Raw genomic sequence first — 21,313 nt, forward strand, 5'->3', positions numbered from 1 at the left:
AAATGGTGAACCACCCCGAAGGCATACTGGCTGTCGGTGTAAATGTTCGCTGTGGTTCCTGTTGCCAGGATGCAGGCTCGCGTCAAAGCAATCAGTTCCGCTGCCTGGGCAGATCGCTGGGCGATGCGGGCTGTTTCTACTACAGTTCGAGCCGTGGTGACTGCATAGGCAGCGGAAGTGGTACCATCGGGGAGTTTGATGCAAGAACCGTCCACCCACAGCTCCCCGTCGGGGTCAGGGAAAGCCGTGTCTCTGAGATCGACCCTACTCCTGGTCTGTTCGTCCGTAAGAGTCACGCAGTCATGTACGGGGTGCACATTGGGATCGTTCTCTGGCAAGGGTAACAGAGTGGCTGGGTTCAGTGTGGTGCATCTTTTCAGGGTGATATGGGGGGCAAGCAAGGTCAGTTCGTATCCAGTCAGTCGTGCACTCGTCAGATGTTGCGTCTTGGTTTGGTTCAGGAGGGTGTCGACTGCATGGGGTACCAGTACCGTGAGGGAATTCGAGAGTACAATCCCCTCACTCTGTCGGATAGAGACTGCAGCAGCAGCTACAGCTCGAAGGCAGGCAGGCAAGGCTCTGGCGACAGGGTCAAGAGTGGCAGAGAAGTAAGCGCACGGTCGTTGCTTAGGGCCGATGGCCTGGGTCAGGACAGATAAAGCGCACCCCTCCCTTTCGTGAGTGTAAAGGGAGAAGGGCTTTTTGTAATCAGGGGTACCCAGGACAGGGGCTGAGCAGAGGGCATCTCGCAGTTCTGTGAAGGAAGTTTGACACTCGGGAGTCCAAGGGAGTGGGAAAGGGACGTCTTTGTTCAGCAGAGAAAGCAGTGGTTTTACAACGAGGCTGAAGTTTGGTAACCATTGTCGGCAGAAGGAGGTGAGGCCTAATAGGGAGCGAACCTGCTTCTGGGTTTTAGGGACAGGGGTATCTAGAATGGTTTGGATTCGATCAGGGGTGAGTTTTCTTCCATCTTTGGACAAAAGGTGGCCTAGGTAAGTGACCTGGGGTAGGCAGAATTGCAACTTCTTCTTGGAGACCTTGTGGCCATTTTCCGCAAGGAAGTGCAAGAGTTGAATGGTGGCGGTGACCGCTAGAGGGGTGGTGTCGGCTGCCAAAAGGATGTCATCGACATATTGTACCAATACCACCCCGTCGGGTAACTGGACTTGGTCTAGTTGTCTTTTGAGGGCCTGGCTGTAGATGCTAGGGCTTTCCGTGTAGCCCTGAGGAGCTCGGCAAAACCTATATGAGCGGGCTTTTAGGGTAAAGCCGAAGAGATATCGGCTGTCCGGGTGGATGGGGATGGAGAAGAATGCGTTCTTGAGGTCGATGACGGAAAAGGTGGTGGCAGTGGATGGAATCAAGGTCAGGATGGTGGTGATGTCTGAGACCACAGGGTACTGGGGTACCACCACTTTGTTGATCTCTCGGAGGTCGATGATGAAACGGTATGCTTTCTCATCTCCCTCTCCCTGCTTCTTGATAATGGGCAAGATAGGGCTGTTGCAAACGTTGCTAACCACTTCCTCTACCACTCCTGCGTCTATCAGTGACTGGATAATCATTACCAATGCCTTCTCGCCCTCTGGCGATATCCGATATTGTGGGAGTTTTGGGAGTGTTGCGTCTGGTCGGACAGTAATGTGCACTGGGTCAATTAACATACGCCCTACGTCCGAATCAGCTTTGGCCCACAGATACGGAGGTAGAGTGTCAAGCAGGGACGCGTCAACGTCGGTGATGGAAAACATGTGTCGGGGGGAACAATGTCTAAGCAGAACGGGGTTGTCGTAAAGAAACACTCGAACTCCGTCTTGAGAACACCTGATCGTCGCTCGGAAGTGTTTCAGTAAGTCAAGTCCCATAATGGCGTCAGGGCTATTAGAGGAAAGCAAGAACGTGGTGTCGGTGGTGTTGTTTTCTACGTCAAAGAGAATCGGGGCAGACAAAGGGTTGGTGGAGGGCGTTCCATCGAAACCTGTCGATGTTATGAGTGAGCCAGACAAGGGTGCCCTTGGAATCAGTCGTTTAGATAACGCGCTACGTGTTGCGCCAGTGTCTACCAGAAATGGAGACTTGGTACCCAGGACCTTAGCAGTGACATAAGGGCCCTGCTGGTCAACATAGAGCTCGACTGGATCCCTCCCTCGCCCTTGGCTGTCCTATGCGAAGGTGTGAGCGTCGTCATAGTCAGATTGTTGATATTGGTTCTGTCGGGGTCGATCGAACGTATTTGGTCTGCTTGATCTGTCATTAGTCGCGTCATTTGGGGGCCCTCGTTGTTGTCCCTTAGGTCTCGGTCCGTTTGCTACATCCCTGGGGTCTTTGTTTCTGATCATTTCCAGAAGAACTGGGCACTGGGATTTCCAATGGCCAGTCCCTTTGCAGAAAGCGCACTGGTCTTCTCTAAGGTCTGTGCGTCCACTGTAGGAAGTCAGAGTGCGGTCCTGGGGAAATGTAGTCTTAGGGACGTTTGTCTGGTAGTTTCCCCGGTATTGGTCTCGTCCTATAGTCACCCCTTGCAGTTTGGCAATCATCACCCTCTCTTTTAAGTCCTTCTTCTTTTTCTCTGTCGCCCTATCGTTTTCATTTTTCTGATGCTCATAATATTGGGCCATTTGGAGAATCGCTGTAGGTTTGGAGGCTGCCCAACTACTCTCGCTGGCCTGTAGTTTCTGGGAGATTTCCGATGATAGACCCTTAACATAATTCTGGACAAACAGATGGTGTCCGGTTGCAGTGGTCATGTCCTGGCCGCTGTAATCGGAGAACACCGTTTCAAACCGGGAGAAGTATTCAGATACATCCTCCTGGGGTTTTTGGCGACAGGCTGTTACTATCGACCAATCCACTTTCTTTTCTGGGATTAGGGTTTTTAATTTCTCTACGATTTTATCTGGGAGGTCTAGAATGGATTTCAACGGCTTTTGTCCTGGTCCCCGTTGTTTGTCCAGGTCATCGAGTTGTGACCAGGTATGTCCAAACAGCTCAAGGTGGTCGACTTTCCGGATTTGCTTCCACACATCAGCTGGTAGACATAACCCGAAGAACAAGTCGATGTCAGCCAGGGTCATGATCGTTGAACCCAGGGCTGTACCCAATTCAGTATAGAAGGCAGTGGGGTTTTTACGTAGGTCGGGTAGAGATTTCCGGAATGTCAGTATCTCTTGCCGGTCCCATGGCTGGTAGACCCAGTTGTACACTACCCTTCCCTTCGCATCTTGGTTGTTTGCATCATCGTGAGTCCCTGTACCTCGAGGAGGAACCCAGTAAGGGGCAGCCTCACGTATCGGCATCATGGTGTTAGATTGCTCGGTTTGTGGTTCGGTCACTACGGAGGCTGCGGGTTTAGCTCCCGGCTTTTGTTCAGTGAGGTGGCGGAAAACCTCAAGCGTACGCGTAAGGAGGTCCGACACATCACACTCGCCCTCATCCCCGATATCGACCTTCCGGTACAGAGTCCTTAGGCTCTCGGGACCTTTGTCTCGATATCGGTCCTCGTATGCATTCAAGACATGATAACACAGTCGTACGGTAAAATGTCGTCTGTGACTCCCTGTATACGAGCTGAACATATCTGTGATGTATTCTTCATCATCCTTCCTTTCTACCAGTGTCCTAGCTATTTTGTCGATCCCCGCTCGCTCATCTTTGTCTAGTCTGTTTGTTCTTGCAGGGCCAGCCCCTCGAGTCTCATGGTCGTCTAACGTTGTTGTTGATGCGGGTTTTAATACAAGGGGTTCGGCTGGCACAGAGGCCATTGGGGCCGACGCTGTGGTGGTACCTTCGTTTGTACCTGGGGGTGGCGAGTGCTGCGCCAAGGGTTGAGAAGGGGCATATGGAGGGGGCATGTAGATGATAGGAGGACCTAACAGCAAGTCCTCATTGGCTTGTCGTTTCGAGGGTAAATCAGGGTAGAGCATGGAGGGGGTTCTAACCGGACACTGGCTTGGCGTTTCCATTTCTAGTTTCTGTTTAGCTTTCTCTCTTTCCTTTATCTCTTTTTCTAGTTTCTGAGCAGCTAGGTGGGCTGCTTTTCGCAGCTCTTTTCCCAACCTACTCTGTTTTCTTTTTACGTTGTTCAGTTTCTTTTCGCCACATGCCGAAGCTGTCAAGCATAGTAGGTGTTGTCTTGTTTTTACCCAGGGCAGTTTCTAGCGTTTTTATTTTATCATCATCGAAGGATCCTATCAGGGGCCATTGACTTTCTTGACCCTTTTTTGTATATTTATGCCATAGTTTACTATAGGCTATAGCGGTCAATCCATGCTTCATGAACATGTCCTTATTAGGGGTGCCTTCCAGTGGGGCTGGATGGTCCATCTCTAATAGGCGGTCCGGGCTAAACAGGCTACTAATCAGTGGGGAGAAGACAGACATGACGGCTCGTAACGAGGGACTAAAAAGTCAGCACTGCCTATCTTATCACTAGGTGCAAAGACGGGACAGAATATTTCTATTCTACGTTGTTTGCAGGCAGTGAATACCTCATGGATCAAAATAACAAAAGACCAATAAATAACAATGGGGAGAATGAGTAGGTCCGCAAAGATCTGCGTTACCTACCCTTTTCACTATCTGCAAAAAGGGTGGTCTCTTCCCTGTTTGCAGACAGGGAATCTCCAGGAAACAATAATTTTGCGAACAACAGTTCAGTTTCAGGTGATTATTGAGTGGGGGAGAAAAAATAAGCACGGCTGCTGCCCTACCTATCCTCCACTGTTTGCAAAGAGAGAGCCCGTTGTTTCTCCGTTTGCAGACAGTGAATCTCCAAATAAATAAAAAGAGCAATACTAGTATTTTTAAACAAACAAGCAATCAAGCAATTATTTCGCGACTTGTCGTGGTTACACGACCTTACCCGGACCGCATGGACAGTTTCCTGTCTTCCGAATCCAGCGCCCGATCGTCCTCTCTTCTTCGTTATCCTCGCGGCACTCCTGATGGTTCCCAGTCAGGACCGTAGATCACTCGAGAGAGGTCTGTTCGGAACCAGTGAAGTTCGGATGATCGGCTGTCAGACGAGGGTCTATCGGACAGACGCGTTCCCGATCGTTGCAGTCGTTCACTTTGTCGTCAGGACCTCTCCCACTGGATCCATGGGTCGCTGATGGGCCCCACGCTTGGGACGCCAATTGTAGAAACTAAAATGGGGGGCACTACCAACCAGAATATAAGATCCTTAAGTATTGCCCGGCGATGTCGCCTCTTGAACCCACAAAGAAGTTAAACTATTGAAGAGGCAGGCGCTGGAGACTGGAAGGCAGGAAACAAGGTTTTTATTCTCTCCGGAGGAGAACACAACGAAACGGACAGAAGGTATCGTTCTGAGGTGCTCTAACTGCATCCCTGAGGCCTGGCCTCTTATACACACGTTTATCTGTTTATTGCATGTAACACATTTTCGTCGATACTTTGATGTACGGAAAGACATCCTTAGAATCCCCCCCTTCCCAGCCCGTTCCCACGCAAGATTACAGTGGAAGTCCCCGCCCCGTTCACAACAGGTGATGATCATCGCGCAGCTGGATATTCCGCCGATCCACGGAGTGTGTGGGTTTCGATCGGATCTCGTGGGATGGGGGGGGGGGCTTTGATCATCTCGGGGGTCCTTTGAGGAGGGAAGCTTTCTATTGTACGGGGAGGGGCAAGGGATTGGTATCGGCAGAGCTGGGTGTCGGCCTGGGAACGGGGAAGACAAACGGGCACACGGGGAAATGGGGTTTGCATCAAAGGGCCGGGGATCATAAATGGGAAGAGGGGAGGTGTCGCGCTGGGAACAGGACGAGGGTCTGGGGCAGAGCAGTGCTGAAGAGGGGTTTTATGATTCGCGGCAGGTGCAAGCAGGGGGGTTGTCAGTATGCGGGGGATGCCGGCGAAGTTAGGAGTGGGAGAGAGGCGCGCTGGCTCTCGGCGGGAGCAGGGAAGCCATGGTGTTCAAAATGGCGGCTGTTTTACGCGCACAAAAAGGTTAAGGAGAGCAAGAGGGCGCCGATAATGTTGACGGTCTCAGTCCAACTTTCAACATAATAACTTCATTTTTAGCCTCCAATTTCAAATTCCTTCACATTTTGTTTGATTAAATAGTTTTTATAGGTTTTGCATATATAAGTAAAGAATGCAAAAGCATATAACCAAATAAGTAAAAGAAAACTGCACTTGGCTGCGACGTCCTGAATAAGAAGTAAAAGAACAGACGCAGTTACAAACCCTGAAGCCCAAAATATTCCCACCAAGGCCCCCATTTCTTATGATGAATTAGGGGGTATCCCAGTGGTATATACACTGGTTCCTCCATTTTGGAACATCAATCCCTCACCTGCTGTCCCAGAACACCCAAGAGTCGGGACCAGTATTGCTGTATAATGTGGCACAACCAGATCACATAAGTCTGCTTCACCTGCCCTACATCTATTACAAGAGAGTGACAGGATCTTGCCCGTTCTCCATAACCTCACTACCATCAAATAAGTAGTGTGAAGAGCATTTATCTGGATCATACGAAGACAGGAAGAAATCACCAGCTCCCATGGGGCCATGAGCGCCCCCACCAATCCCGTCCCATTTAGCACAGAGAGCACTTAGCAAATCCAGTGTATTAACCACCATGAAACGTTTTATCTAGGAGACCCATTTTGCCCCAGCAGAGCCATAATTTGGCCTTCCCTGGGACTAAACTCTGAGACTTCCCCAGTAATGATCTATGAGCTGACCGAGCATGTCAGAGCTGTAAAAACATAAATAATTGTGAGTGGGGCAATTGGAAATCGGCTCACTAGTTGGAAAAAGACCGCGGGTGAGAGCCATGCCACATATCCCCCCCACCCCCCCAGGGTTGAAACATCCATCAGATCCCATTTCCCCAACCCCTCCAGGCCAGCTAAAAGTCAGAGCAAAGTACCCTTCCAAAGGGGCATCGGGAGCGTAGCCCTGCCCTTCCAGCCAGTCCACTACATGGCCAGATCGTAATTATCACCTTGGTCAGGTCTTGAATTGAGCAGGGGGATCAGTGACCCATACATCTGGTCCATCCCCACCTCCTTACAGTAGAAGGGATGTTTCTGCTCGTAAAGCCAGGTTGTCACGGCCCGAACAACCAGTCATTCAGGACCACCTGTTGTGTGGCCAAGTAGTAGAGATAAAGGTCTGCTGCTGTTAGAAATGGGATTTCTGGTTGATTGAGGTATGCACTCAAGCCAGGCTGAACCCACCACTCTATTTCGGGTAAGTCAGATACACCACAAAGATGTGATCACCCTCTGTTAATAAGCCTGCCTGCTCGGTGCCAAGCTAACGAATGTTATTGAAGGTTATTGAAGGTATTGGTGCAGCACACTAACTCAATGAAAACACCCAAAAGACGTAGAAAAATAAGGAATATTTGTGAATAAAATCAGGCCAAAAATCCAATCGGTAGATTAGAGATCCACTTTCAATGAATACATGCAAAAGCAGTGCTTTGACTGCTCCTTTTAGAGCCTTTACAGCAATTTTCTGGGCTAGAACACCACAATAGCTGTATTAGTATCAAGACTCAGCGCGTTACTACATGGTCTTGAGGGGACGGGAATGCAGTTAAGTAATTCCCAGCCAGCTGCCCACAATGTTGCATGGTTAGCGGTAAAGACAGTACGGCCCCTGTTGTTCAAATACCTCTGTGGTGATGCAAGAAGCCGCCATTAGGCAATTCGTGCTGCAACCCTGCTTGCGTACGGGGGCAAGGCACGCAGTCATCCAGCATGCCCTGTTTCAGCGGAATGGTGCCATGAGCGCGTCTTCGGTCATTAGGACAAGAAGGGGCTGTGCACCAAGCGGTATGTCCACCCAGGGTGCCCCCTCGCCAAAGGCAAGACGGGTGCGCATGCCGGTTTGTGATCACTGCAGCGTTCACCCTCCTTTCACTGGAAGCGTTGATAGTTTTGACGATTGTGCAGACAGCAGCGCTGCTCCTTGGGTGCTCTTGATGAGGGGAGTGCTGATCCTTGAAGCAATTGCTCAGAAAGCTCTGCTTCTTGGGGGTTCTTGGTGAGGGAAGAGCTGATCATTTAACCAATTGGCCTTCAGAGTGCAGCTGCAGGACTCACAAATATGTCCCACGGCAGCTGCACAGGGAGAAAATCATTGATGCCCCTGATATTTCCCACAGAACAGTTGCAAACCTTTGGAGTCACTTTGAGGTTTAGTCCTTTGTCGTCCAGCAGAAGAGTGCAGCTTAACCAAGCAGGGAAGCAGTACCTTACAAAAGTCAGGCCCAGCAGAGTGGCAGTCCTTTAGCTCAGCAGCCTTTACTTCAGCAGAGTTCTTTCGAGGTCCAGTAGTGTGCTGATTCGGTAGGGCCATAGCCCTGGTACTTCTACTCAAAAGTGCCTTTGATGTAGGGGGGGTGACTTAAGAGGAACTCTCTTGAAGTGCCCAAGGATCTTTCAGCCCAGCCCTGGCTCCAGACTACCACTAGGGAGTAAATTAGCCCTTTATGTGAAAGCAGGACACAGCCTTTTCAGATGTAACTGTGAGCAACCTCTCCTGGTCTCCGCCTAGAAAGACTATCAGTGTGCAGATGAATAAAGATGTATCCCCTGTCACACCCAGCCCTTCCTGTGTTGTGGCTGTCTAGAGAGCATGCCCAAAGTGTAGCTGTCATCCAGCCCAGATGTGTATCGAAGGCAGGCTGCAGGCACATAGAGCAAAGTTAAGAGCAGAGATATGTCCACTTTCTAAAAGTGGCATTACTAAAATGGTAATGCAAAATCCAACTTAATCCCTAAAGAGGATTTATCATCACCATTCCAAAGATATTAAACATGAAGCAGCTACCCCTTTCCAATCAGGAATATCTAATAGAGACATCTAGCTGCAGATTTCTTAGCTTAGAATATCCCCCCAGGCATCAGACTGGATCCAGAAAATCTTTTTTTCCCCAGTAATACCTCCGTACGCCGGGAGGGGGTGTCCTGACGTCGTCCACTGAAGTGACTTCAATGGAGCCATATAAGCCCCTCCCGGCGTGCTGACACCAGTTTTCTTCTTTTCCGCGTCCTAACGCGGATCCGGGAAAGTAATACCTCGGACCTGTTTTTGTTACTTACAGACATTTTCGATGCCTTTCACGTCCAGGAACAGTGTGTTTGATGCCGTTTGCGGGCTTCCAACTGTGCCCATCCTGCTAGCGACAGAAGTCAGTGATGGACCCTTACGACATCTGTATGTGGTGCTTGGGAGAGCACCATTACTCCGTGGAGTGCGCCGCTTGCCTCCAGCTGCAGCTGAAATCCCTGCGGGAATGCCACTTGAAGCTGTGGTCTGCCCGGATGTCCAAAACAGACCCCTTGCGACGCAGGTCTCCTTCTCCAGCAGAGTCGTCCACGCGGTGCCAGTCCTCACGGGAGGACGTTCTTGTTCAGGGCAGGTCCTGGGACCGTCGCTGCATTCACCTACCTCGAGTAAGGATTTGCCCCCCCTCCCCTCCCTGGTGCACCTCCGAGCCCCATGGGGCGGTAGGGACTCAGGTTGGGACACCGCCAGCGGGTTTACCCTCTGCTTTAACCGAGTGCTCTGACACCAGAGTCAGCGCAACGTCGGGACACAGGAGGAGCATCCCATGACGTCTAGCCCTTCCAGAGCGCTGTCGCACAGCCTTCCGAGGATCCCTGCGGTGTCGCTGGAGGTGGCTGGAGAGCGGTGCATGACACTGCTTCGGTGCACTCTTCCACACGTTTCCACCTCGGGGAATGTTGTTGATGCCGGTCCGACTCCGAGCGGTCGGGGCCTTTTCGGAGATCGCCGGCTCAACTCGGATGGTCAGGACCTTTTTGGAGGTTGCCGACGCCGATTCCACTCGGAGTTGGGGCCTCTTCGGAGGTCGCCGGCTGCAGTCGGCCCTGGCTCGGCTCGAAGGGTCGAGGCCTCTTTGGAGGTACTCGAGTCGCGGCCTTTTTGGAGGTACTAGACTCAAGTCGAGACCTTTTCAGAGGTTGCTGGCTCGACTTGGGCGGTCGGGGACTTTTCAGAGGTCTCCGATGTCGCCTTGACGCCTGTACCGTCTCCAGCTTTATTGGTGGAGGATGTGGCCCCGGTGAGTTCACCACCCCTGGAGTCATTTCACTGCTCTCCAGCGCAGGCACCAGTGGATCATTTGGCCTACTCATCCTGCTGCTGAGCCTCCATTAAGGGGCCGGTTTAGCAAACCGGCCCATCACCTACTGATGACTTGCTCTCACTGCCTCGCGGGGCCACAGGGACTAGTGGGACGTTCGTCAGGGCTGTTTGCAGGGCTGCAGACATTTGGATGGAACTGCCCTCAGTCTCTAGTCCTTCAGAGCCTTTGCTGGATATTCTCCACCAGGGCGCGGGGAACATGGAACCATTGTTACCTTTTACAGAGTCATTGTTTACATCCTTATCGCAACGTGGGCACAGCCCTCCTCGAGCGACCCCCGTGGATCGTGCTGTGGCACATCACCATCGGCCGGCTCCCCCTCCCTGTAGCTGGAGGACTTGTGCTACAGGCTGCTCTCTCTGTATCTCCTGTACCGTTGCATCCCCCCACCCGGGAGTCTCTGTGGTTTAAGTCATATGGCTGCGATGTGTTTGCATCCGCCAGCATGGGACTCCGGTCCCTCAACACGTTGTGTGTATTTGCTCGGGCTCAATTTGCCCTTTGGGCCGCTGTTCAATGGTTCCTCCCCTCCTTGCCAGTGAACTCTTGTGCCGATGTGGCTCACTTATCCGTGATGGCCATGACACACTTTTAAATTTAGTATGCCACGGACTCTGTGGGTCGTACTATGGCCAGGTCTGTTGCCATACGCCGCCCCGCGTGGTTGCATGCTGGCTTTTCCCTGAGCATGTTCAGGAGCGGCTTAGAGATATAATACCATTTGAGGAGGTCACTCTTTTGGATGCCCATGCTGATTCGGCGGTCAGGCGCCTCCTTTCTATTTATCTTCCTCGGTTCTAATCTTCGTGGAGGATTTTTGGTTTTGTGACGGTGTAGTCCATTTCTTTTCTGTTACCCGATGTGGGTTGCAGATGTTCTTTCTGGGTTGTGTGGCCCCTCAGCCGTGATGTTTACTTATTCTGGTACAGCTGGTTAAGCTGTGTTGCAGATGTTCTTTCTGGGTTGTGTGGCCCCTCAGCCGTGATGTTTATTTATTCTGGTACAGCTGGTTAAGCTGTGTTTAACTTTCTTTTGAGCCTCTGCCTACAAGCTTGTCTCAAGAGGGACCCTTCTTTTATAGGGTTGTGCCTTACCCCATGTGGGGTATTTGTTGGCAATCATATTGCTACTTTTGCCACGAACTTTTGATGCAAGCTGACTCTTCGTACTGTTGTAGGATGTCTCCTATGGTGAGATCCATAGGATTGGTTTCTCTCTAAGGGTTACCATTAGTTGTCTACAGTTGTTCCGTAATACATCCCCGCCTCCGTAGGGTGTTTTGTCACCCTGGCGTTTTCCTACAACCTCGCTGTGCACGTCTTGCCTGTCTATCGGTGGACATGCGCCCCTGGTGGGAGGCAGGTCTTCCCTGGCACGATTACCAGTTCCTTGCTTCTTGCTGGACATGGGGTCCGGTTTGTCCCTACCTGTCCTGTGCATATTCCTAGTTCTCAAGGAGTGCCTCTGGTCTATGCCTTTCTGCTATTGGATCTGTGCTCCACCCCTGAAGTTGTTTCTGGGTGTGAGTTCTTACTCCCATTCTGGCACAGGTGCTTCTTTAGGTAGCATTACTGTGTGCATTCTTCTCGACGTTCTCCATTTTGGTAGACGGTGTCGGTCTTTGGCGGTGTGGGCTTTTTGGCGCCAGGCTTCTGTCTGTGCCTTATTTCTATCCTTTATGGGCAGTCTTGTGGTCTATGTTCCCGCTGTCTCATGGGAGACCAGGATTCTTCCCCCTCTGACCTGTTATTTTTTCTGCCTTCTTAACTGTTAGGCAGCATACCGGTGCCGTGGTACCACTTGCATGACTCACCTATTTTGGATAAGTCACTCCACGTACGTGTGTCGACATTCCTGTCTCTTTGTGGTTATAGCGTGGATTCTACACGCTACTGGGGTGCTCGTATGTTAAGTCTTTTTGTCTTAGTGTCAGACATTCTTCCTTACTCTTTCCTTCAGGATAGTGTCCTCTGTGTTCAAAGCCTTGCAGGTTATCCACTCTCAGTGGTGCATTTTAATTAATTTGGCTGCATGCCTACCTCCTGAGCTTTTACTCAATGGTGGCTCCTCTGTCTCTGTTGGCACTAGGCTCGGCCCTGCCACTGTTGTCACATGTCCTAAGCAGTACAAATTAATGTGTTTTTTCTTGCACCCAAGGGCCTCCTGCTGCGGCTCCTGTTCTGGGGTGGACAGTCTTCCCATGGTCCCCTGTTTCTTGTGGCTTCCACTGTGGTGTGTGTTCAAGCGGTATGCTCTACCGTCGTCATGTTGTTTTGACCCTTGGAACTTCGTTCCTCTTGGATTATAGGGACCAATACTTGGATCCTTCTTTGAAGGTCTTGCTGCATTGTTTCTTACGTTGGCGCAGAACTTCTAGTTCTGTTTTCCTTTTGTCCAGGTGAGAAAGGTCTCACACCATCCCGCGTTGGATTTGGTGTCTTTACCTTCCCTTGTTCATGCTCCTTAAGGTGGGTCATGGGTCTGATGCCCGTTGTCTTGGCATTGCGGTTTCCACTGTTTTTCGTCAGCAGTTGACGAATGTTCTCCTGGAACTTGGTGGTTGTTTTGCAGACCCTCCTCCTATGGGGTATGGCTTTGGTATCTATTCTAAGTTAAGGAATTTGTAGCTAGATGTCTCTACCAGATATATTGTTACCAAAGGTAAGTAAATCTTCCATCTGATAGAGACCCAGTCCAGCTGCAGATTCCTTAACGCCCACCCATCCTCCCCGCTCTGAGAATACCTTTTCATATGGTGTTTTTTCCACCTAGCCCCACTTTCTGGTGGCCTTGGTCTTCCAAAGGTGTGCTCTCGCACCTCACTCTAGGGTAGGGTGTGTTGTTCTAAAAGTGGTTCAGGTCTATACTTTCTCCTACCTTCTCATGATGTTCCACCTGCGCTCCTCACGCGTGGAGTTATTCTATTTTTAATTCCCTCCCACACGTATACCTCCTTCTTTCTTTGGCAGTCTGTTGGTTTGGGTTCTCTGGGGCGCTACAGTCCTTAAATCTCTGGAGGATGTGTGTAGTGAACTTTCTAGTGGCGGTTCACTTCTAGTCACTTGTTTTGCAACATGTTGCTTCAATATTGTGGTTCTTTAATTTCCCTCCTGTGGTGACAAGCTATCCCTGGCTTGTCATATCTTTCGTGCCGCAGTTGTTGCCCCCTCGAGGTGGGACACGGCTTGGCATTTTGTTTGGCCCTGCTCGCAGCATGTACTCTGAGAGCTCCTTTCAGTCCCTCCGGGGACTGGGTGCTTTTTCAACTATTTTTGCACGGCTCCCCGTTGTGGCGTGGAAAAGTTTCCTGCAGAAAACTGACGTCAGCACGCTGGGAGGGGCTTGTATGGCTCCATTGACGTCACTTCCGTGGAAGACGTCAGGACTGAGACGGGCGACGCCCCCTCCCGGCGTGCGGCGGTATTGCTGGGGAAAAAAGATTTTCCGGATCCAGTCTGACACCTGGGTAGATATTCTAAGTTAAGGAATCTGCGGCTAGACTGTGTTTCTACCAGATATATCGTTACCGAAGGTAAGTAACCCTTCCTACAGATTAAAAGGTATTTTAAGGAGTCCCAATGTTAGCCTATGGAAGGAGTAGGCCTCACAACAGTGAAAAACGAATTTAGCTGTTTGTCACTGCCAGGACATGTCCTGCCTTTTACTTACACAGTACCCTGCCCTTAGGGCCAACTAGGGCCTGCCTTAGGGGTGATTTACATTTAATAAAAAAGGAGTTTTAAGGCATGGCAAGTGGTTTTAAATACCAAGTCTAAGGGACAGAAAACGGTGCACAGAGGCCCTGCAGTGGCAGGCCTGAGACATGGTTGATAGGCTACGTGTGTGGGTGGCCACTACCAGCATTTAGAGTACAGCCCCTGGGTACATGGGGTACCACTTTACATGGGACTGGCAGGTAACTCAATATGCCAATCTGGTATACACCAATGTCAACATGTTTAGGGGAGAAGCACATGCTCTTTAGCACTGGTTAGCATTGGTAAATTGCTCGGAGTCCTAAGGCCAACAAAAAGATACAGCTCTATACGGGGAACTTTGTGTGCCCACAAAAAGTGTCCCACTATGGCTTCAACACAAAACCAGGGTCCGGGAATGGCATGGGGGAAGTTCTGCAGAAAGTACAGCAAGCGAGGCAGTACATACGTTTAAATAAGGCAATCCTGCCCATGATGAGGGAAGAGAGGACCACTGCTCCATATCACCATGCAGATGCATCTCCAAGGTCTGCAAATTCAGTGACCAGACTAGACCCAGGAGAGGGGAAACGTACATGCCCAGGTATATGAAGCTTAGTAGCCCAAGCGGGATTGATGTTCGCCAGCCATTATCTTATAAAGGGCCTGTTAGCGAGCAAAAGCAAGGACATAGAATGGCTAACCCTAAAGCCAGAGGCTCAACCATAAAGCGTGAGCCTATGGAGTACTCTGGAGCCCATAGTCTCCGGGTCATTCAAAAAGAGCAGAACATTGTCCGCATAAAGTGTGATACGGTCTTCCTAGATTCCCTGCTTCCATTGGAAACTCCAGAGCTGTGTGTCATAGCAGAACCAGGTCGCCAGGGGTTCCATTGCTAGGGCAAAAAGAAGGGGGGGGGGACAGGACAGTCTCCCTTTGAATCATAAATACCCTGGAAATGGAGCCATTCACGCAAATCTGCACAGTGGGCCTTGCGTATAAGGTCTGGACGTACAAAATAAAATTGGTCCAAAGCCCATCTGAGCCAAGACATCCTAGAGGAAGTCCCTGTCCAGGGAATTACATGCTTTCTCAGAATCTATCAGAAGGAACCCATTGGAGCTGGGAAGTAGGTGACAGTATGCTACTGCCGCCTGCACTCTGTGGATACAGTGCTGGGTACTGCATCAGGGAAGAAACCTGCATTGATCTGGGTGAATTAGAACAATTAGGGTGACCAACACCTTCGCAATATATCTTGAGTTTTGTGTTTATAAGGGAAATCGGCCGATAGGAAGCGCAGTATGTGGAAGATTTACCTGTTTAGTGCAGGACCACAATGGCGGCCTCATTAAAGTACAATGGGAAGCCGCTGTTGATTATCACTTCATTGTAAAGGGCCACCAGGTGAGGCTTGAGGGCCTGCAGTATTACATATAATAATCTACCGGGAAGCCATCCGGCCCAGGAAACTTGCCCTAGTTCATAGCCGACAAATTGCTTCACATTTACAGAACGTTTTAAAATTTTCATTTTTACATTTTATTTCTTTATATATGCTTTATTAATCTGTTAATTATTTAATTTTCTAAGCAGTCGCGGCCCCCCCCCCCCGGGATCCTCAGACCACAGGTTAAGAACCGTCAGCAGATTTATAACTTGATATTAGCTTTGTATTGACAGATGAGTTAATAAAATAAAACAAGACGTCTTTGCTTAATATAAAAAGGTTTTCAAAGGTTTGTGGAAGCCCAGGTGTGAGGTCTGGTTAAAATTATGTGGCAAATCGTCCCAGATACGGGGACTAAGGTCGGTAAAAGATCTACCCCATGCTCGTGTTTGATATGTAGAGAGATCTGAATAAAAGACTTGTATTCTATTAATTTCCTAAAATTACACATCTCGGCAATTTAAGCATCTAAGAAAGCAAAACAAAGAGGGGGGTTAGAAGGGAGAGCGAGTTAGTGGATAATGCATGCTGGATACAACTATTTGGAAGCAATTTTGTTGACCTGCTTCTTCAACATGAAAATCCTTTAATATGTATGACTGCGATTAGAAACAAGTGATGGCTCAGCCGGTTGGTCTGACTGCTGCACAGTGCATGGTTGCAGATAAGACACTGCTTACAGGCTCGCACGTAGCACACAAAGAACAGGACCCCTTTTAGGCAATCAGTACAACGCCAAACATACAGGCATCAAATTTATTAGCCAATTCTTATAATGGTAAGAATGAAATTCAAATCTCATAACGTAAAGCATTACATGACGTAGGCCATTGGGCGTATATTAATGTGGATGGATTAATTAAAAAATATATATATGTGGACACATTTCCTTTTAATGATGCTGGCAATGTTTCTTTCTGTTTCAAAGTGTTCTCTCGTTTTTTGGTGTTGTGCTTTTACTAAAAGTCGACCTCAAATAATACTTTCACATATTCAAATGTACTTTTCTCCTCTCATACTTTCCCATTGCCTGCAGACACATTGCACTTCTAGCTTAAAGGGCCCCATGCAATAAATCTTTGAAATGGGAAGAGCAATAGAGAAGTAATGGCTTAAGGTTTTACCATCAGGCAGTGCGCTGCCTGGTTTGGATGATGCATAAGTAGACTGCATTTGCTTCTAAGAGAACAATAAAATCATCATGAGCCTTAGGATGCATAGTGCTCTGGGGCACAACTGACGCATGCGCCCGCTTTTTGGAGCCTCGGTGCACTGTGATATTACAAAAGAGCCACAAACATTGGTATAGCCCCTTTAATGTGGATCACGTTGGTGCTAAATATGCACTGGCATAATCCAAAGAGTGTGCGCCCGCATTTGCATGGCATGGGAATGAGGCAATTGTTTACTTCCACACCCTATTACTGACACAGAAGAAAGACTTTCAGAAGACGCACTGACTGTGCGTCACATAGACCTGGAGCATATTCAGTGCACCCTCCGTGGCTCGATGAAGTCACTCACTGAACCTACCTGCAGGGGGTGTCCCATCCCCTTTGAGTCTCCGGCCAGATTGCTGCCTACAGTGCAAGGCGGACTAGTGTCTTTAAACAACGGTCTGCCTTAAACTAATGTACTCCTGAACGTATTGAGGTGTGACTGCACAGTCACTATGAACAGTGCATTCACTGTGATAGTGTGAACTGTCCCAGTCTCTGCCCAGCACACACAGGTAAGGCTGTGCCGCAGGTAAGACTGGGACAGTGAGCCCTAGCTGTAATGTGGCCTATGATATTAGATTGGCAAAGCAAGAGAGCTTGACGCATGCATGTGTATCTGGTTCAACCAATACGGCACCCAGAAGATCACATTGCACATTCTGGTCTGTTATTCTTATTATAAATCCCCAAAGAGGTAGAGTATGAATGCCATGGGTGGCTGAAAGCGCTCAAATAGAATGCCAAACTCCTGTTAGTATTTCAGTTCTCTCTATTCTGTGTATTCTCTTGAGTGTGCTGAAAGTCACTTTATGGATTATGCTCTCAGAACAAATTGCCAGTTGTATGAATTAAGGCGCTTGTATTTCCCCAGTTCGTGCCAAAATAGCTCTAGCAGGTACGTTCATTTTGCCAAAGTCGATGTTCTTACCGATCTAAGTTTTTGATTTTGTGTCAATTTTTTCTCCAGCAATTGCAACCACATGTTCGAATTTGGGATTCGGTTACATTGAATACATCGCACATCATTGGAATGGGGTTCTTTGACCGTGCGGTCACATGCATTGCGTTCTCCAAATCTGTAAGTCAATAAATTCATGTTTTGATTAATTTGTATTGCTTTGTCATAACATTTCATGTTTTGACGTGGTATTGTAGAATTTAATCACTGGTGCCTTAAGCTATATAATCCGATACTGTGGCTATGAAGATTACTTTATGGATGGGGTTTATTTGCATTTTTTGTAACATAGTGTTTCTAATATAAGCGCGTTGCATATATTTAGTCGCTGCTCTACACCGTTATATAGTTTTCTTGTTTGTGTTGCCAGTTAATGTATTCTAGGAGACTGCGGTTTCTTTCATGTATTTCAAAACAAAATACACTCTGAGACCACATTCGAAATTTCATAATGCAGGCTACCCCATCATTCATCACCGTCCAGCTGTTCCTTTTTGCTGCAGCTTGTTACTAGAACTATTCATCTCGTGACCTTTGACAGGTTTCCTTTTTGCAGGCAATGTGCTGCTTGATGGAACAATATAATCCTCAACGCAAAGCTGTCTTACATTTTGCTGTCTGATCTGACAAGATCCTCAATACCCAGTCTCCAGATCTGCTTCCTATCACCCTGCTGGAAAAGCAGTAAAATGCCTTTAGTGCCCATTCTACAAAGCATATTTAAATCACTGCAACACATTAAGTTGTGTACATATTTTCATTGTTTCGTCTTATTTCTTTCGATATATATATACTGACTGAAGCTGACGCATTCTGGGTATTGCAGTCCACTGATACAGCGTGAACTGCCTACAGGTGTGCAGATATCCTTAGGGGCGGAGTTTTGCCCTTGACCTTCAAGAGGGCGGCAGGATCTGAGCTCGTGCTGTGGGAAGCTTCCTGGACTCTTGGGCGCTGAGGAAGGCAGACAGAATTGCCGAAATGCATTCGCCATTGCAAGAATAAAAGCAGCTTCCCTAATGTTCCCCGGTGTGGTCTCTGCTCATTTTCGCAAGAAAAGATTTCCAGTTATGTATTTGCGTGTCAGCCAGAGACACGATACAGAGACCCCCGCCTCAATTGTTGGCCCTACCGTCACTGGCTTTTTGCTGCGTCTGTAGCTGTTTGTGGAAAATCCAAGTTATTGGAAGGACAGGGCCCGCCACAGACTTTGGGAGTATAAAGGCGGTGATGCGGTTATTAACTGCATCGTGGGAGGCGTGTATTTACATTGCTGCCCCCGTTGAACATTTCACCCGAATTCGAAGGCTGAGGCGGTTCGGGGACCTAGGGAAGTGTTTGGTCCTATTTACAAGCAGGAAAATCTGGTTTTCTATGTGCACGAACTTTCCTGTCAAACCCAAAATACTAACTGAACCCCTGTGCAATACCTACCTGGACTGAAGCTGATGCATTCTGGGTATTGCAGTCCACTGATACAGCGTGAACTGCCTACAGGTGTGCAGATATCCTTAGGGGCGGAGTTTTGCCCTTGACCTTCAAGAGGGCGGCAGGATCTGAGCTCGTGCTGTGGGAAGCTTCCTGGACTCTTGGGCGCTGAGGAAGGCAGACAGAATTGCCGAAATGCATTCGCCATTGCAAGAATAAAAGCAGCTTCCCTAATGTTCCCCGGTGTGGTCTCTGCTCATTTTCGCAAGAAAAGATTTCCAGTTATGTATTTGCGTGTCAGCCAGAGACACGATACAGAGACCCCCGCCTCAATTGTTGGCCCTACCGTCACTGGCTTTTTGCTGCGTCTGTAGCTGTTTGTGGAAAATCCAAGTTATTGGAAGGACAGGGCCCGCCACAGACTTTGGGAGTATAAAGGCGGTGATGCGGTTATTAACTGCATCGTGGGAGGCGTGTATTTACATTGCTGCCCCCGTTGAACATTTCACCCGAATTCGAAGGCTGAGGCGGTTCGGGGACCTAGGGAAGTGTTTGGTCCTATTTACAAGCAGGAAAATCTGGTTTTCTATGTGCACGAACTTTCCTGTCAAACCCAAAATACTAACTGAACCCCTGTGCAATACCTACCTGGACTGAAGCTGACGCATTCTGGGTATTGCAGTCCACTGATACAGCGTGAACTGCCTACAGGTGTGCAGATATCCTTAGGGGCGGAGTTTTGCCCTTGACCTTCAAGAGGGCGGCAGGATCTGAGCTCGTGCTGTGGGAAGCTTCCTGGACTCTTGGGCGCTGAGGAAGGCAGACAGAATTGCCGAAATGCATTCGCCATTGCAAGAATAAAAGCAGCTTCCCTAATGTTCCCCGGTGTGGTCTCTGCTCATTTTGGCAAGAAAAGATTTCCAGTTATAGATATATATATATATAGATATATATATATATATATATATATATATTCACTGAAAAAACCATAGGTTATAGACCATATATAGTTAGGAATTAGCATTTAAAAAACCTTATTTTACTCACACAAAACCATTGAAATTCCATATATAGTTAGTTGCACTAACTATATATCGCGCACCCGCAATCCACTGCTGATCATGTCACATATTACATCATTCATGACATGGTCAGTGACATCACTGATGACATCACTGATGACATCTCAAATGACATCACTGATGACATCACTGATGACAACATCCAGTGACTGTATGTTTCTGTAAAGTTAAAATATGTCTTACATATTGAAGAATGAGTGGATGTATAAGTGTCTGGATGAAGGATTTAGTAGGTGCGTGACTGACTGTATGAGTGAGTGATTAAATGTGTCTCACTGAATGCATGGGTTAGTGACTAAACTGTCTTAATTTGTGCATCATTATGCCTGTTGTGATGTAAACTGTTGCATGTGTTGATCATTAGCTATACGAGAGGCTATATGTGTTATTAATTGGTTGCCCAAGTATTTCTATGGGAGATTGAGTTTGTGTGGGGGTGGCTGGAAGGTGTGTGACTCTGTGCATAGATGTGTGAGCAGTTTATTCACTAGGTGTATGAGTTCAAGAGTGCATGTGGAAACAGCTACATAGGCAGTTGACTGTGTGCATGAGTGAATGGATATCTCAATGCTACATGTCATAGTAAGTACATATGTAAAACACAGTACATGTGAGAGTTGGCATATATAAATAACTGTGCATGAGAGCCACTGAATGAGTGAGTGGTTGTATCGATCATTGTGAACTTGTATCAGGGATTGTATAAGAGAGTAAATATGTGGTTCGAGGCATGTGGGCTGCTAAATTCATATCTTAGCATTAGATCGCCGCCTAGTGTTGGGCTCGGATGATTGCACATTGTTGTCCTGGAAGAGTCTTCGAAGTATCCTGAGATAGGTGGCTCCTCCCCTGGACTACAGTGCGCATGGGCATCGGCTCCATCCCCAGATTGTTTTTTTCCGCCATTGGGTTCGGATGTGGTCTCGACGTCTTACTGTCGGAACCAAGTAAAACTACCTTTTAGCGGCCAAAAGGCCTCGATTTTCTTGCGTCGGTATTGTCTGCGCACGGTCTCGAGTCTTCCGTCTCTTGGAGCCGGAATAAGCGGAGTTTTCTTCGCTCTCTGAACTTTGAGGCCTTCTCATCGCGACACGACTGCAAGCCTTTACGGACATGGAGCGGAGCCCGTTTAAGTACTGCCCGCTCTGTGGGTCCAAGTACCCACACATCGATCTACACCCCGTGTGTAACAAGTGCCTTTCGCCGGACCACGACGACGGCAAGTGCAAGGCCTGTGCACAGTTCCGCTCCAAGAAAACTCTCAAGCTTCGGCGCGCGGTGCGCTTGGAAGCTAGGCAAGCGGCCCCGGATCCGGAGAACATCT

At 48.6% G+C, this 21,313-nt stretch overlaps 1 protein-coding gene across 9 annotated transcripts in view; it reads left to right on the forward strand.

Moving 5' to 3' along the window:
- EML1 (EMAP like 1) overlaps positions 1-21,313 on the forward strand; it is an 883,632-nt gene that overhangs the window by 728,282 nt on the left and 134,037 nt on the right. For all 9 annotated transcript variants that reach the window (XM_078660158.1, XM_078660161.1, XM_078660155.1 and 6 more), the window contains one exon: positions 17,489-17,599. In XM_078660158.1, the coding sequence (XP_078516284.1) occupies positions 17,489-17,599 (111 nt within the window). The remainder of the gene's footprint in view (positions 1-17,488; positions 17,600-21,313) is intronic.

Source organism: Lissotriton helveticus, chromosome 9, assembly GCF_964261635.1.
Source record: "Lissotriton helveticus chromosome 9, aLisHel1.1, whole genome shotgun sequence".
Classification (NCBI taxonomy): domain Eukaryota; kingdom Metazoa; phylum Chordata; class Amphibia; order Caudata; family Salamandridae; genus Lissotriton; species Lissotriton helveticus.